Here is an 18,442-nt window from a genome sequence, read left to right on the forward strand (position 1 = left end):
TACTGAGTCTTCGTCGTAACTATACATGTTGTGCCAAAATTATGCCACGTCATCGTGGTAACCAGGTGACAATCGATCGCACCACTTCTCCTACAACAAAAGTCCCCTTTCAACTCTGCGTATTCGTGCCAATCAACATCTCCGCCGTGCACTAGTATACACTGATTTTACACTCTATTGACACATCACTCGGTGACTATACTCATTTTTGGCGTGACTGAATTGTGGAATTGTTATTACTCACATCAGGGTGTGAAAAATGGCCGCCAGCTGCACAACGCACATTTCATCTTTTGAATCAGCGGAGTGTGTAAAGTCACCTCATTTCGATGAATGCCACTGCGTTCAAATTACATACCAGCAAGGCTTTGTTTTAATTAGGCTTCAACAACGCTGCTCCTCGCGGTTTTATTCACCGGAGCTCATAACGTCAAATTCATGAGCAGGAATACTCACAAATGAGCAGTTGTTGATTGGGGCTTAGGCAATTGCAAGAGAAAGTGAACAAAAAGGGAACTAATGTTGTAGATGAGATTGTGTTCTCACACGATGAGAATTCACTTTCATATAACTTTGTGCAGTTGTAGGATGGACGCAGTCAACCTATAAGGTCATTTGTCATTCGTCAGTACGCCGGTGACAGAAGCCACTACAGGCACTTCTAAAGTGAATTTGGGTATACGTTTAAGAATCCTTTCATTGACAAACACAGCACTTCTATCGTAGATCGCCATGTAAATCGACCCATTTATGCCGATTAGTGCAGAAGCACAGTTACGCCATTCTTAGTAGGTGATTCAAAAGCTCCGGGATGGCAGTTAAAAACAAAGGCATACAGTCACAAGCGGCTGGTCTGTAGTGCGATAAACGCGAACTCAGAGGGGATCTAACATCAATCATCCTTGAATTACGGAATTCATGCCTCCTGATCACTTGTTGACTGGCTGCCTCATGACGGCTTCCCAGGTGCAGTTTCACAAGCCCTGTGAATTATTATTACTTCCGAGCTAACTGGAGCACGTTGGTAATATGAAGAGATCTAGAAATGCTTCTAACCGAAGTGACGTTCTGTAAGTAAAGTCAACGAATCCAGGAAGCCCCAACTATTAGCCGAGTGGTCACAGGCACAAGCCACTCGAGGCCCGTGAGATGCGNTTTCTTGAGGCCTCCGCTGTGAAAAAGACGGTGCCATACAGTTTGAGCCAATCAGTGTTGGTCGAACATGGAGCAGCTGCACCTTTCCACCACATTTGCCGATGGGTGCAGGGTGTTTTAACTGGGCACAGGCTCCCACCCTGGTCAGGTTTGCTGTTTGGCCTACCAATTGATGATTTTTCATCGTAACTGCACATGTTGTGCCATACTTATGCTAATTTATCACGACAACTAGGTGACAATCGATCATACCACTTCTACAACAAAATCCCCCCCCCCCGTGATGTCGAAGCATGTTTTGAATGTCGCGGCGCAGCATTCCGTTGGCTTTTCTCACGGTACCCACTTCGGTAATTTTGTGTGATTGAGGTAATCAAAGTCGAAGCTTATATTGCAAAATTTCTTTGTTTACCATCAGCAGTGAAGCGTTTGGTGAGTTTATGTCACACCTTGGTGTCTACCTGTTTTCTCCGAGCAAATGTAAGTATTGAAATCGTATGACGAACTTAACCTCGAGGCGTTCTTACGCATCAAGTTTTGCGGGCTTTATTACTGTAGACTAAGCGTTCCATAATCACCTATATAACATTTCATATTCATGTTATTTTGAGGGAATTTGTGTCCAAAGCGTAACTGAGACCATCGTGCACTTCATTGGCGTTTCTAAACCACTGACAGTGAAATATTACGAAGATTATTCATGTTACTCGCTACATCTGAGTAGTTAAACAAAAGAGTCGACTTCTATACGGAACCGATGCTGATTGTTCCAGACTTCCTCATAATTTGACATGCGCGTCAGCACTTTGTAAGTAGAAAGATTGTACTCTTGTATTTGAATATAGATGAAATTTCCGAATTACAATGATCAAAATTCGTGTCCTCGTTGAGGCTGTTTAGCTCTCCATCTTTGGACTCGTGAATCTAAATTAAGTTGTTCGAGTGCCTGAAGAATGAATTTATCTAACCTTTCGTATTTCTACTTTGTATACAAGTTTACATCCAACATTCTGCTATTAGCGTTAGTTCTATGAAGTTCCATGGTGTGCTTCAGAGTCTGGTACACAGGCGGATGAAGTTTCTTCTTCACAACTAATTCTCTATCATGGGAATCTATGACTTCGTTGATTTTCAGATCGTCATGTCAGTCTGGATGCACTGAAAAGTGAATTTTTAACAAGGCGAAACAACATAAGTTTGTCTACCGGGTTTACAGCAGTATAGGGTCATTTTCAAGGCAAAACTCGAGGAGTGAAAGGCTGAATCTTCGACCTTGCCATGCATTGATTCCCTATTTATCAGGTGCCCCTTTTAAAGCATATTCTCTCTAACGACGGTGTATCTGCCTGACTGTATGTAGCTTTCTGCATCAGAGGGGGCTTCGATACCAATATGAGCTCTTATGGGTTTCGTGGCATGGAAAAGGAACTGATCATTAGCCATTATTAGTGTTATTCTGCATAACCATCCGTGCTTAGTAAAATTTGTTTGAGGGTATACTACGGTGTACGGTTCTAAGCATCCGTCTCTACCCGCAAAATATATTGATTGTTTTATTTCAGGGTATTTAGGCGCTTAAGAAATTTGTACTTTGGGTTCCTCGATGACCTAGAAAATTTGACCAGTTGAACGGACTGCGGCCAACTACAAACCTGTGGAATGTGCAGGCTGCTCAGAATTGCATCATCTTTCACATTCTCGATTTCAAAACCACCCCACATTCGGAGTAATTAACTTCGGGTTTCTCCCAGTGACCGTAAAACTGGTTGTATTTATTTAGCAAATCGAGGTTGACTGCTTGAAAATTCATCGGCACGTCAAGAGCATATTGTGGTGTATTTTACTTTGGGGAGAGATGGGGGAGATGGCTCAATGCTTGGAGAGCGAACCTGCAAAGCAATAGTTTCGTTGTTCGAATCGGACATCTACCTCTCGACTTCTCCTGACTAGGCTTGGGCAACTTGGCAGTATCCTTTTGGTGGCATGCATTTAGGCACTTTAAAAGTGCTACAGCTGAACGATTTTTGTTTATCTCGGAAACGAAACTAAGGTTTGTTTAGACAGATATATTTTCAGTCTTAAATAGGAATAAATCGAAACTTCCTGCTTGACGTAAGAGTATTCATAGTGTTGAAAACTCAGCTGGGAGCATACCAAGAATTCATATCATTCCTGATGCTTACGTGAATATCAATATGTAGGTGAGCAGAGTATGTACTGATCTGAGAGACGATGGATAGCAGTTAATCAGTAGAAACGGAAAATCAACTGGCATTTTTCTAATTTTCTGCTCAGGCAAGGGATAAGATTGATTAAAACTCCGCAACCGATGACATACAAAGATACTTCGCTGTCTACGTGTTTTCTTTAATCCCATATGTAGCGTGGCCTCTGGAAAATTGGATATTTTCCATCTGAAAAATGAGGCAACCCTTGTGTGAATTATTCATTCGAAGATCATCACAGATGAGAAAAATCCATACTGCTTTTTGTGACCCACAATTTGGAGTCATGGCGTTAATTATCAGCTCAGTCACCAGGGTTTGAGTTCTAGCATGCCTAAACAAAATTAGATAATTATTTCTAGTGCTTTGTAAACTGCTAGACAAGTGAAATCACAGCCTTGCTTCGTGTGTTTTCTGATCAGGTTAAACCACTCTCTGTAAGAGGCACATGTGTATATCATCGGGCAAAATTAAAACTTCTCACTTGATAATGCATAAAGTTTACGGGTTTGCTTCAAATGTGGATGAACCGTACTCAGAAATACGACTACCTCAGCGTGTCTCCGTGTCCTAACAAGCCCATTGACATACGTATACATATAAAGTTCCCCTTATATGGCACCGAAAATTTTGGAATCCTGTTCAATAAAATATATGCGTAATTTATGAATGAAGACTGATCTACGTTTGCATGCAGTCCTGTACAATGGGCCGTTTTGATTTCTATTCATATGTTCCGAGATGTTCAAATTTTTGTCGACCTCACAGGTGATAATCGCCAACAAGGATGACACAACTACACAGCACATCTAGTCCGAACTATCTCAATCAAACTCATATTAAAAATCCAGAATTATTTTCACCGCTTGGAGACAACCAATGAATTGTCGAAACTTTCCAGCCATCAGTAAGTCTAACCCAAAATATTTCATCCAGTTTAACCCAATGATTTTTTTAAAATTATCACTGTTCTCTTGGTAGCCTCTGCAAGAGCCGGGATAGTGCGAAGAAGACCATGGATGAAAGAATTTTTATCATCTGACTGGACCCAAAACATTGGAAAGACCAACAAACGATAGCGATAAACATTGATATGCTCAGCATTTTACACTCTGAGTTGAACAGTCCACCGGTTTCACATTTGTGATCGATAGTTTCCCATTTCCTTTTGTCTCGTAGATTAATACCATGAAGCACTTGTCATTGGGTAGACGAATCTAGTCCAACCATTCAAATTCAACACAACAGATTGAAAAAAACATACCATTAATTCGTAATTGAAACCGTTGACAACTTGTTGCGAAATCTGTATCATTTGCAGTTTCTTTGTCGTTTCCTTGGGTAGCCACGTCGAAAGTTGTTTGTCAAGCTGAAACTTTAGCTAACTTTGGCTATGTTTACCAGTGACCCAAATTTTGTCATCTGCGTTTTACTCACACACAGTGGAGCCGAGGATCCACCAAGAGGGTTTGATATTTCGGGGACAATAATTTCTTCAGACGCCGTCGGAGATAGAATCGACATCATGACGGCGAAAGAAAAGGCCATCAGCTCTGACTGCATGCCTTGTTGGTCACACCAATATCTACAAAGTAATGATCATCAGACTTAAATGCAGACTTAAAATGCAGTAATTTTCCTCGAGAATGTAAGACAACAGAACGGGAAAAATTGGTATCGCTTGAAGAGATTTCATTTTAGCTGAACCTGGCCTGCATATCTGGGGTTGTATGTCCCAGTTTTGGACTAGATGAGCCCAGTTCAATGGAGTAAAATCAGCAGCACCAAATAACACCGCTGATATGTTCGACTTCCGTTTGAATCGGTCTTTCTCATCTCCATCGACCATGGAAACATACTCTATATTACTTTCATTACATCTAAAACCATTGATTTGGGAAAGTGACGATGTTGTTCTATCACCTTACGGCGGAGTGGATTTTCCAAAAATGCCCTACAAAGTGTTAGGACATTATAGAAACTCACCATCTCTCTTACATTAACCGTACACATGAAGCTTAACATACGTAGATCAATATTACGGCCTAAATTTTCCTATGATTAGAAGTTTGTATTGGTTGGTTGGTTAAAACATCATGTGTTAGTCAGCAAATGATAATAAAATGGGAGACGTTTTGATGAAGATTTCATACTGTCCAATCAGTCGATTAACTTCACTTGAATTAAAAATTCGTCATCAAAATTAGCAAATCTGTTCAAAGTAGTGACAATCTGGGATGCCACCATTTGAGAAATTCGACAGCGGCATCTGAGTGGCATGAAATGAGCAATGAAATTCACTAGAGAGAGATTAGTCTGTATGTTACATCTGATGATTCGTCAATCTGTGTTATCTGCAGCTGACCCGCTCCTATGTCTTGCGCCGGAAAAAAGACTCACAGGAGGGAACAGAACAGTTATATTCCGAACGAGCGAGTGAGTGCGTGCAAGTGCAAGAACAAAAGCTACAACGGCCCCACGCTATTTAAAGGAGATTTTCTAACATTGATCTAGGCTGTCTGATGGGCGTTGGCGAACACCCATCAACATCGATCGTGCCTCTATGACGTGCCTGAACGCGAATCACATTCGGCCGTGCTTCTGTGGCGTGCAAGAACACTCATCAGGTTTTGCTGAATTGATTGAATGATTGACTGGCCTGGATGCTTGTCGGCTTTCCTGTTGAGATTTTGTTGGAGCTCTGCAGATTCCGGGAATCTGACCTTTCTGATATTGTACGTGGAACCAAGCTATGATGAAATACCGGAAATCCGCTTGTTGCTAAACGGTGTTGTTAGAACTACTAGCTTTTGGGCCATGACCAACGAAGAAACTGTTTTTGGTCACTTCATGGAAATATGGGTAAAGGGAACATCCCGCACTATAAACTACTTGTACAGGGAAGCTGATTCTGGGTTTTTCTCGCCTGAGAATTCTCTAAATATTCAAAAACGAAAGATGACCGGAGGGGCTGTTTCCTCTTATGATGACTTCATTAAAGGGGGAATCCTTTTATCAGCATACAAAAAAGCATGGGAAATGAAACAAACCTTGGGTCGAAAGCAACCAGAAGCCGAAACTTATCCTTCTTCAAATGCATTTTGATCTGAGAATTCGTTACAAACGGAGCATCATTTGGGTCAAATCTTGATGGGGCAGAAACGGCAGACAACCTAGAGGACCGAGAGGAGTCACTTGCAAGCTCTGCTGGATGATCAGTGCTGGGAAGTGCTGGAAAGTCCTTGTTTTACTGTTTTTGGTCTTACAGCCCCTTACCTTGTTATCAATTTATCATAGTTAGCGCGGTCTACACATTGAACGGATCATAGATCTACGTCTGCTGGCGAATGCTATTACGTGTATCCGCGAGCAGGAAGTAGGTAGCTGGAAATGGTGAACAAAATGCGTTTAGAACTGAGCACCCTCTTGCGACACAGCTATATTACGCCTCCTAAGTGCTTTGAAGCAACAATATCCCATTCGATTTTATGATATACCTGAGTTGTAAAGTGAAATATTCCTACTTTGGAAAGAGAATCCTACACTCCATCAAGATAAATAGCAAAGTGGAAACAAACACACCGTTTGCCAAAGCCAGCCGTTTGTTCATATAAACGGCTCTAAAAATCTCTATTTCTGCGATCCATCGGCTCCTAATACAACGCTGACCCAAATATGATTGGCCAATTCCGGTGACATGATGCGTCGAATCCGCTAGCAGTCGGACTACATGTGAAAATCGAAACGCTAGATCCCGATTCTCCGTGGGGTTCATGAATAAGCGGGACATTCTGCTGCATTCATTTGAAGGGTCCCAAACAGAATGGAAACTGAATTGGATCGGTTCTTTAGGATATGCCGCATGCAGTTCTGGACGGTTCGAATTTCTTGTAATCTACAAATCTTCAGCACGAGAACAAGCAAAATGAAAAGGCAGGAACATACTAAAAAATTACCTGCTATGAATGAAAAACAACTCAAAGTATCTCACCACCCAGCGGACGACACAAGTGGTTTATATGCCATTTGAAGTTAGTTCACAGAACCAATATTACTTGTTTGTCTCAAATCAATAAACAAATTGTGAGTTGAGTTTCCATTGTGTGACCTAAATCGAAGAGTAAATATTTGGCGTTGGGTGTGCGGTCACAATAAGAATTGGTTGCCTCGTACAAGGTAACTCGGAACACAACAATCGCCACAAGAAACATAGTTTCCTAATAATAGTGGTCCAGTGCAACAGAACGTCAGAATACGAAACAAACTCCATGGTCAGAACATAAAGAGCCTTCAGTGGGTTAATCAGGTTCCAACTTGCCAACAAAAAGTGGTCACCTTTTCCAATAGTGATAGTTTACAAATTCAATTTCGTCCTGCATGTGAAGCCGATCTGCGTTGAAAGCCGTGAAACACTGTGCAGCTGTTTCGGTCTCGTTGGGGAACATCAGCGACGCGCGTCTTGTCAACCTACAGGGAATCTCAAACTCTGGACTTCCTGGATAGTATCCTGAACACTTAATCTTTCGGACAACAGCAACTGAGTAGCTCGCACTTAGGCGGGGTGTGGTACCGCTCAGTAAAATTGACGAATACTCTTTAAAGCAATATCATTGGATAGGCACCTCAGAGGAAGAATAATTTCATAAGGTTAGTGAACCTCCCATCTGAGAAGTCGCTACTCAGGAGCCAGACGAAACGTGATCACCTTTCGATGGTTCCCAATAAGAACGAAACAGCTGTACTGTGCTTCCCAGCTTTTCAGCAGAGATAAGCTTCAGTTGCAGGATGAATTCTCAATTGAAAATTATCAACACCCCTCATGCTACCATCACTGACAGTTTTAACAATTTTACCACTCCCTCAGTGCATGTGCCCATTAGCACCTGTCCTAGATAATCGTGACAACGTGTACCACAATTGCTAGCAACAGTAACTTTATGACAACCGGTGCACATCACTGTGAATGAAGATGGGGTGGACACACGTAATCTGATGCAACAGCCTTTAAGACCGATGTTATCTGACGATTTCGCCTGTTTAATCATCCACCGGTCGGTCAGATTGTTTTCTACTGATTAATTGAATCAGAATGCTCCAAATTTCTTTAAGCTTAATGATCCAATCGGTTTCGTGAGTGCCTTAGTCATTTATTGAACAACAATAAATGAATGATAAAATAATAATAATAGAAATAAGAAATAATAATAACCGTGAAAACTGGTGAAAACAAGGGGGCAGAGATACTATCAGGTTTTACGAACTTCAGTTTAAGAAATCGAAAAGCCATGCTTAAATTCCAGCCACGAAACTTCTCGCTGGTGATCTCGCGCCTCACCCATGTGCTACCATGACTCAACCGTAACTAATATACCAATTATTCTTGTCATACCCCCAGAAACAGTCATCGTTGGGAATCAAAGGAAAGAGTATTCTTGCAAAACAGCGTATAGACTGACAACTCAAGACGAGAAACGGACATTTAAAGGTTTATGTGATAAATTCCTGATGGCCTCAGTTGAAACAACGCTCCTTTTGCCGGTCGATGACAGCACACAACCGACTTTACTACTAAGACATTAAATCATCCATCGGAACCCTTCATCTGATTTGTTATGTAGGGGAATATCCACATGAACTATCATTTGCATCCGTTCCTATTTTTCAGGATCTTACGTTTATAAAACAGATCTCAAAGGTTAAATTCATTCCTACCTTCCAAACTCTGTTTGCAAGGGATTTTATTCGAGAAACTCCCTCGGCCGGCACCTCTTATTTCATATTATGAGGATTTATTTTACAAGCCCAATCCCCTGTTACTACGACAGGGCATCGTTCTGCTATGGTGATGCAATTACCGTGTTAGGCAAGTCCTACTGAACGTCAAGACTGTCTTATATAAGGTAGGCAACAAATAGCAGGATACTTAATTATTCCGTGACCTGTAAAAAGAGGAACGAGGTGTTGAATACTTGAATGTGTCCGGTGATCAAGATAAATAAGTGGATGAAGGTGCACTTCACATTCTAACCCGATTTCTTTTAGTTAGATGACCAACGTAGTTGTCAAAAGTGGGATTTATCCAAGAATGAGAAGTACTCAATTCTGGACGTGTGGATCGTGTAAGAGTATTTTGAGGCTTTTCGAGGCTTTCTTTGAGGCTTTCTTACACAAAGCAGTGTCTGTCAGCAATGCCCCCTCTCACCAAATAGCCTCTGAGAAAAATTCATCAATCTGGAATATGCAGACGATATCGTTCTCTTTTTCGAATAGAAAACGAAGCCACAGATATTTGTGAATGAACTGACTAAAGTTATCCCGTACTTTGTTATGCACTTTGTACCCACAAAGTATAGAGTCGTGATCCTTGACAAGCACTTACTAAACAGGCCACTTACAATCCAGGGATAGACGTTAATTTGCGGAGCGTTTTGCGCACCTTGGAAATTTCATTAGTTCCAAATTCAGTGTGACAGACGAGGTCAATGCACGAATTTGCGAGGCTCGGGTCATGCTTAATAATTTAAGACACCTATGGCGTCAAAGCACAAGGGACAGATTGCAGTACGAAGTGTTTTGTTTTGTGGCTGTGAGAATCGACCTGTTTGAACACCGGAACTGCGACATCTTCATGTATTCGACAATCGTTATCACAGGACCATGGCTTGTGTGGGCAAGTAATAAGCGAGGTTCTGGTTGTCGAACGGGTACTTCCGTTGAAGGATGTGTCCAGAAGCTGCGTTTGTTGGGACACGTGTTGCATATGCTGAACCATCGTCTGCCGAAGAAATTGCTGTATTCCGCGCCCGTTTCAGAGTGGCGGAAGCGGACAGGTGACCAACCCTTGAAGCGGCAGAGAGGTATGAAATAAATTACAAAAATTTTCTGTTCTGTCGGTGCTTATCACCTTCCAGGATTGGGACTGCGTCATCCCCACTGGGCCTGGTTGCATGTGGTTGCTAATGGATGTCAGGTGTTTTTTTGGTGTCGCTATCTATCCAGACTGTCTGAGTGAGCATCTGGAAGTGTAGGCACCCCGAGGTGATTCTAATAAGCTTACACTAAGTTCACCCTCCGTCCACCTTTATTTTTTTCTTTACAATAAGGCTTTCAACTAAATCATGGTTGTGCGGCAGTGAAGCATCGGTTTTGAACACTGATATCATGCTGCCGATGATAATGATGGTGAGGAGGAATACTCACCATCCCTACACATAATAATGTATCAGAAGGACTGTATCTAAGTACACCGAGCTCTGGCCTCACAAATACTCGTGCGGTAGATTTTAATTTCGCTAAGGGAGTGTATTTCAACACGTGTAAAACTCCCGCAAAGCGTACGTGTTAGCATTGGGCACAAGGCACGCTCGAAACATCATATGTTCAACCACTCGACCTGGAGGCGGACTACATTAATCATGAATTGGACGCATTAAGTTTATCAACTATCACGTGTTGGCTAATCGCAATTGAGCAGCTAAAACCATGCTACTTGATCACAAGGTCATATTTTTGCAACTGATGCGCTAGCTAATCTTCGGTAGTTCAAATTGATCAGGCACCTTTTCTGAAATCTGATTGGGGCTGTCCGCTTTTTATACACTAGTGGAGTCACCATCAACGTAAAGGTGCCTCACGACTGTAAGTAAGTTCTGTCTTCTTTCCGTCCAACATATCACTATATTATACTTTCTCATGAAGATTTGTTTATCAGAATTCATTCAAGATCCAAATATTGGCGCTTGTGTGAAGCTGAAATGTACTAGGTCTACTGTCAGATGAGAAGCATTTGTAGCTCATGCCATGTGGCTCTCACTATGAATTGCAAGATCCTTGAAGTGTGAAATATGGAAGAATGCGTTGGGATATACTAGCGTCGTTTGTGGCCAAATGAAATCAGGGCGAGTTAGAGAAACTTCAAGAATAATAGGAAAAAGATGAGTTCTGGTTTTCTACTCATAGTTCCGACGCATTCGTCTAAGGAACTCCGAACAATCAAGAAACCACTGAGAAATCTTTTCGCCTTTAATTTTTGTGACATATTTAATTATCAAGATTCTCTTCATTCATCATGTTTTGATTTGTTAGAACAAGTATGCAGAAATGTTTGGACAGTAGTTAGTAAAAAGGAGGTTTTTAAGCGTAATTGTTTGAGTCTGAGAAAGAAAAACTCTTCCTTCATATCCGTCGGGACGCAAATGATCTGTCTAGTTGACTGATCAGTCCGTTACTACCTGTGGCAGGTGATCGCCCGTTTCTGCCTACGCGTCTCGTACCATACACAGGGAGTTTGTGGAACTGGGGAATCGCACACAAAATGTGTTTTTAATATACCTGTTTCTTTATGAACCATGTGATCATATAGAATAATGACCAATGGGCAGATATTCTCTTGTCCATGGCTCTATTACTTCCAAAGCTCATCCTCTTTATGGGGTTTTCTCATATACTGTTTAATCCCTATGGGGGAAAACGCGTAAGATTACCTCCGGTGCATAGTTAATCAGGTTCACGCAATAGTTTTTCAAGGAGCAATTGAAGGCTCCAGTTTAGGGTTGCGTGTGCGGACTTAGATATACGCTCAATTGAAGCACGTTTTTTTCGGCCATAGAAAAATAATTAAACGGTTGTGTGGCCTTGCACTGAATCATGGCAAGAGCCAATCAGCGCATTGAGTCAGTCTGTGACCACAGCCGCCTAGACCAATCACGTGGGTAACGACCAAGCAAGCTGAACGGAAAGTGTGATCAGGAATTAACATGAGTTGTTCAGAGTAAGGACACAATACTTATGGCACGCATTGAATTTCCGGTCAATTTTTAAACATCTGGTGTCCGAACACAATCCGATTGTGTTGCCCGACAGCCGTCACTGATTTACTTTGTAAGATTTTGTTTACAACGAATGCCTGGTCACCTGAGGTTTCAGTGTCTCTTTGTGGATTGGAGATTAAGTCAGTTCTTGAAGAAATCATAAACGAGAGATTTAGCTGCGTTTCAGGTGAGTCTCCAGCAAAACCAAATTTGTTTGCTAATTAATGTATGTAGCTAAATTCTAGCAGTTTCTCCGGTGTTTCCAGGCCCGTGTTTGCTTCCGTTTTATCTTACTATTCTTGAAATCGAAAGTGCGACACATTCCAGCTGTAGAATTGATTCGGCCAACCGTGTGGTTATTCAAATGTTGAAAGTAACCTGATCAACACGGAACCGATGTCCTCAACGACGATTTATTTTCCTTCCAGATCTTCTCTTCTGATATGTTACTAGAAGTTCTGTGCCTGTGTCTGATATTTTGCCTCCCAGCATCGCCACAGGTCGCTGTTGGTGGATATACACCATTTCGTTGTCCAACTGCCAATGAAATACGAACATTCACATCATTGGTAAGTGGTATAACGTAACTACCAGATACCTTGTTTAGTTGAACGCCGAAATTTCAAACTACTTGGGAACGGAATCTGTCAGTGGTCAAGAAATCCAGATTTTGGAGGTTTCTACGCAAGTGGTTGCAGGTACAAACTATCGAATCAAAGTAGGCTTTTGTTTTATGTCATATTACATGACTTTTTCCACATCCAGATTCGCCTTGCTAACGGCCAATGTTATCTTGTTGAAGTGTATCAAAGTCTTCCTTCTCCTGAAGATGGCAGCGTTACGCTCAGGATCACCCGTTTGACGCCAATTACCTGCCCCACGGTACAATCCTGTATCAGATACACGAACTGATATGTTGATTTCTGTGTGTCAGCTTTCCACGAACCTTGAAAGTAATGGAATACATATATGTCTTGATTTGAGGAACCATGATGGACTAAAACACGCCTTCCTTTTTCTGTCCCAGGACATTTGCGATTGGTTGATCAGTCTGTTGGGTTAGAAACTCACCGGCGGAAGTTTTTTACTCAACTCGCTTCCTTAATTCAGCCCGACAACTCAACTTGTTCGTTTTACAAAACGCTCAGTGAAACATCTCATCCAACACCTAAGTCCAGTTGTACCTTCTCAATATAATGTAGTCCAGAGTAAGGAATATGCTACACGAAAAGGTACTCTAAATTTGCTTAGGCTTAGCTTTTGGATCAGTAAACTTCTTGATCCTAACATTATATAAAAAAACAGCCCCACGACCGCAAGACGTCCACTCTAGTAAACGTGCTCCACCAATATGCGACAAACTCTCTAGCTAGCGTCCATCATTTGGTACACCTGGTTGGATTGCGACTTCTCAGAGAAAGAGAGGTTTCCCTCACTTTGTGAAATCATCCCTCCCATGAGCTAATCCTAGATCCCTTGTATTGTTTGACCGTCTGTTCCAAGACTTTTGTAAGGCTCTTGGCAATCAGTTCGAAAAACTCTCTGATAAATGGGAATGCAGATTGTCCGCCTTCACTGCGCTTTGTTGGATTCGCTGCGTTGCATTTTCACAGGAATATTGGAATAGGGTATTCTTGAAAGGCCATACCACAAAAAGATATATTTATTTACCCTTGAATTCCGTGGTACGCGATTATGTGTCTCGACGTGATTTGTTTAATTGCACACCAAAAAATAACAAGTCGAAAGGCCAATCAAAACAAATGGTGGAATAACACAAAAAGGATCTGTCAAAAACTGGAAGTACTGACCACAGCACAACGGAATCTGCGAATGGACCAATCAAAGTAACGAAATAAAAATCAGAAGATTAACACCCAATCAGCCTTCGGTAAGCAGCCATAACAACCAAAGAAGCCCAAAAGTTAGTGAAAACAAATAAGCACATCTGCAGAAGCAGTCAGACGAAATTCAATCAGGCAACATTGCAACAGGTTTGCAATTGACAAATCGAAACACAAAATGTCAACCCTCAACCAACTATATCAGATAATATCCAGAGCCAACAAAAACGCCAGTCAATTAGGAGGAGATACTCTTGTCAGGTTCAAGCTGACGGAGACTCTCAGAAAGGTAAACAAAAATGTATGTGACGGAGTCGCTGAACCTGGCGACCAAATCAAGCACCGTCAGAGTTGAAATTAACTTCGCCACAGACGCTACTGATAAAGGGCTTGTGCCTCCATTTGTGGTTGAGTTCCTCTTCCACTTGACCAACTTTTGCGATTAAATTGACCAGAACAAACGTTTGCAGGCAAGTTTCACCTCAAGTCTTCTAAGGAACTTACGTTACCTATGAAATCATTTCTCTGTTATCCGTTTCTGTCCAACATAGTTTAATATACCGATACTGGATACAAACAGATGACGAACCAGAAGTTCGAAATCAATTACGAAAGATGCATGCGACACTGGTAGGCACTTAAATATTGATAGCTCATTCCTAAGCGAAGCTGGAACTGCACCTTCTTGGTCTGCTTTACCAAAATCTTTTACCGAAATTCCGCTTGAGCATCGTCAAGGCGTACAACGTCACATCAAAAAGTGTCATTTCGCAGACCCTATGATTGGCCTTCTGTGTCTCATTCAATGATAACAAAGCATGTTACTGTCAAATTTCTCGTCGTGTTTGCTTACTAAACTTTTCAACAAAGTATAGACGCAATAGCAATGCATTGAAATCTAGTGGGGTGCTCGAATTCAGCGGATAGACAAGGCGTCTGAGTGTCATGTCCCTGTTGTGAGTATCGTTTCGCCATTCCTCTTATTCATTCACTAACTCCGCCCTTATGCTTGTGAATTTTCCTCCTGGTTCCTACCCGAGTTGTCACGGCTCTTGTATTTATCACTGAACTTGCCACATCCATCCTCCCACCAGACAAAGATACTCATGGGCGTTTTATTACATTTTTTGGCTTCCTTGTATAACCGGTCCGTTCCTATCCTGAAACGCCCGGGTAAATGCGTCCACCAAATTCGCGTCAAAAAATGTCGGATAGGAAGATCACTAACCCATCGTTATTCTTTATTCCAATCGTTATTATTCATGGTACGGAGTTCACCTTTCTAAGGTGTAGGCAAGTAATGGCCCCTGTGAGAACCACGTTTGAAGGTGTTCTAGGCTGTGATAGGCTTTTATGGAAGAGGCAATCAAAATAACACCCTAGTATATGGTTCAAGTCAGTTCGAAATGCGATATCATTTCGTTACTTATCGGTTGTCTGCCAGGCTGCGTGCATTTTTGGCGATCAATAAATGACTTTTATATCAGATGTAAGAAGGGAACCGATAAGCAATGACTGTTTCGCAGTACCTCAAGGTCACTTTTCAGGAATAACGGAACGACTTATGATGTTGTCATTCGGCTGGAGAACTGGCATCGCTAAATAGTAAAGGTGCCCTGCAGACACTGGGCGGCAAAAATAACTTCCGACGACTAAGTTAGTAAATAACGACAAGCTCACACATTTCGCAAGCTAAGTATCTGCAAGACGAAAATAATCCCTCCTAAATGTCCGTATTAAGGACAAACTTTGAAGCTCTCGCAAGTCTCTTGGCTGCATGGCGACTTTCCCAAAAAAGGTACCACAGTTGGAAGCCTAGATTCAATTTTTCGCACCCACTGACTGAAGTACACAGTCGGAGATTTAAATTGTACTCCTTTCTCCGTCCGACAAACATCTTGCGACTAACTTCATGGGGTGAATCCACCTTGACTCTTACGAAGTACCTGTGAAATAAATGCCACCTGTTCTGCAATATTAAGGGATTCTTATGGCAAAGACTCGGTGGAATCCCTGGAAGCCATGTAGGACGAAACATTGCTGTCTTATTTACACTGTACGAAGGGTGAACAGTAGACGCAGTAGCTAAAAGGAATGAAACGAAACCGTTATCTATCACTGTGAACTCAATGAGGCAAATCTCCAAGCGAATCTTCACTTCGACCGTAGGTTAGGATTTCAAGGACCAATTCTGGCAGTTACACTATCCTAGCTGCGGAAGAAAACGTGGCTTCCGACAAGAAGTCAAGAAGTCTGAATAAGTCAACATTCCCGTGTTAAAAGCGGATAGCTAGGACTGAAGCTCGCTAGTAACTTCTACTTCCTGTCGCACTTTCTAAGGAAGATCGAAATAGGACGCGTTACGCAGGGCTCTCACTTGGTGTTAAGGAAAACGCACCTTTGAATTTATGTATGAGAGCGCAAAATGTGTGCTGTGTATCGCTTGTGAAAGAATAGGCACCCTTGAATGCGGAGTCGTTTGTTGACCCCGCCGAACTAAGTGGTTACAAACTATTAGACAAGAGAGTGGAAATATCATCTGCACAGAGTTTTTAAAAACGAAATTCTCTGGAAATTTTTTGAATGTTGAACAACAATAAGGTGGTTCTGCATCTTTTGTACCAATCTTCCATCGGATGCGAAAACAGCGCCTTCACACCTGACCAAACACTACTCGCATGTTTCACCAGTAGTAAAAACCCTTAAATAATTCGTCCCGATAATTTGTCCCAGAAAGGATGATTAAGGCTCATAGAAGAAAGCAAGGAGTAAGGCAGGTAAATAAATGCCACATGGTGGTACATCTTTACAGGAAGATATCAATAATATCCACTGCCCATTCCAACTAATTGGTTGTAACGGAAACTGCATCCTTAAATTCAGCATGAACGCGTAAAATGCCTGCTCTGAATTACCCGTAGTTTTCAAGCGGCCCTATTGTCACTTCACGCCTCGCACAAAGTTAAGTAGTATAACTCAATTTACAAAGGCCTGTTATCTGCCCGACTGACCTTGAAACCCCGCAGATTTCATAGCTGGGCCGAGCTCTCGAGTTATTGGCGATCGACCGGTCACTGGTTGTGATTCTGTTGCGTCTGCCAGCAGGCACTTTATTCGTCGGTAATGTCTTAAGTAAGAATTATCTACACTGCTGGCGTAAAGGTTCGATTACGTCATCAGGATCGTGTTTGAAATGTTTAGATGCCCGCAGAAACGGACAAGTGCAGGCGAAGTGTACGTGTAATAGAATCATCAAGTGACGTTACCGATGTAAGGTGTTACACTAGAGGCGAGAAAACGTGCATTTCTTCAAGCCTTATCACCTGGATATAGCAATGAAAAAACCAAACGGGACGTTGTTGTCTGGTCAAAAATGGACGCAAATTTTGGTTCAAGGAAACACTCAGGTCACCACATTTTGGGAATCTGTAACGGATTAACGTGAATTAACGTGTTCCAGGAATGCCGAACGGTAAGACGGATTAAGCTATAAAATATATTGTTAAAACTGTAGTTTTTTTTCTGGTTTTGCTCGAACAGTTTTGAGGGGTCATCTTTGCATCAGCCCTTTCCGACTGCCTACGTAAACGAAGGCCGGTGCACAATACGAAATGCTTACACCAGGTAGACTCAGTCTAAGTGAAGGGTATCATATCGAAGAACCAACGTCTACATGGTCGTTGTTTTGATCTGATTTGATTACAAAAAGTTTATCACCAGTGCTTCTTTAAGGAGCGGAGTAGGTCCTACTGGTGCGTCATCGATTTTAAGTTCGGTGCGTGTTGTTGGCCTGGGCTGAACTTTTATTAGAATTGCTTGTTCGTTCGGGTGGTTCTGTTGGTTGATCTTTTATCCTCCGTCGAAGATCAGCCTCGATTAGCAGCATGCGTATTACCGCACACCCCTAGTCATATCACAACCTCTGACACACCGCTCTGATCTACCGCATGCCCTAAAAATGCATTAATGATGCCACCCTGATTGGTGATGAAAGGTCTGTAATCAAACTGTCCCTCTAATATCTTTCAAGAAGAAAATTCTGAGAATAGACGGTCTACCTTTCCGTTAGTATCATATTGATTTGCGGATGGTTGCTTATCATCATCTGAATTTGCAGCATTTAATTAGATCGATTGAAATCCATGGACGCATCCACGTGACAAGTAGCCAATAGGGAGAAACCGATAATGGGGTGCCGAAGCGTTTTCGTTAATCTTATAACTAGTCTTGTATTTTGGACCTTTTGTAAATCTTCTGTCAATCTGCTTGTAACGATTGGAGATGTTAAGAGCCGGAATTATGGAACAAGAAAGCTATGTCACACATTAGACTCGAAGAAATCGGTGAAATGGGAAGCGCAAATTAAAATTCGACTGCTTCATTTCCAGTTTCACGGAAGAGACTGTCG

General features: G+C 41.9%; 1 protein-coding gene across 1 annotated transcript; it reads left to right on the forward strand.

The window, feature by feature from the left end:
* Window positions 1-12,633: 12,633 nt before the first annotated feature.
* T265_11270 (hypothetical protein) lies at window positions 12,634-13,052 on the forward strand (the record flags this gene model as incomplete). The annotated part of the gene is made up of 2 exons (XM_009177880.1): window positions 12,634-12,759; window positions 12,798-13,052. 2 exons carry the CDS (start codon window positions 12,634-12,636, stop codon window positions 13,050-13,052), a joined length of 381 nt encoding a protein of 126 aa, XP_009176144.1.
* Window positions 13,053-18,442: the final 5,390 nt, after the last annotated feature.

This window comes from Opisthorchis viverrini (assembly GCF_000715545.1).
Source record: "Opisthorchis viverrini unplaced genomic scaffold opera_v5_465, whole genome shotgun sequence".
NCBI lineage: Eukaryota > Metazoa > Platyhelminthes > Trematoda > Opisthorchiida > Opisthorchiidae > Opisthorchis > Opisthorchis viverrini.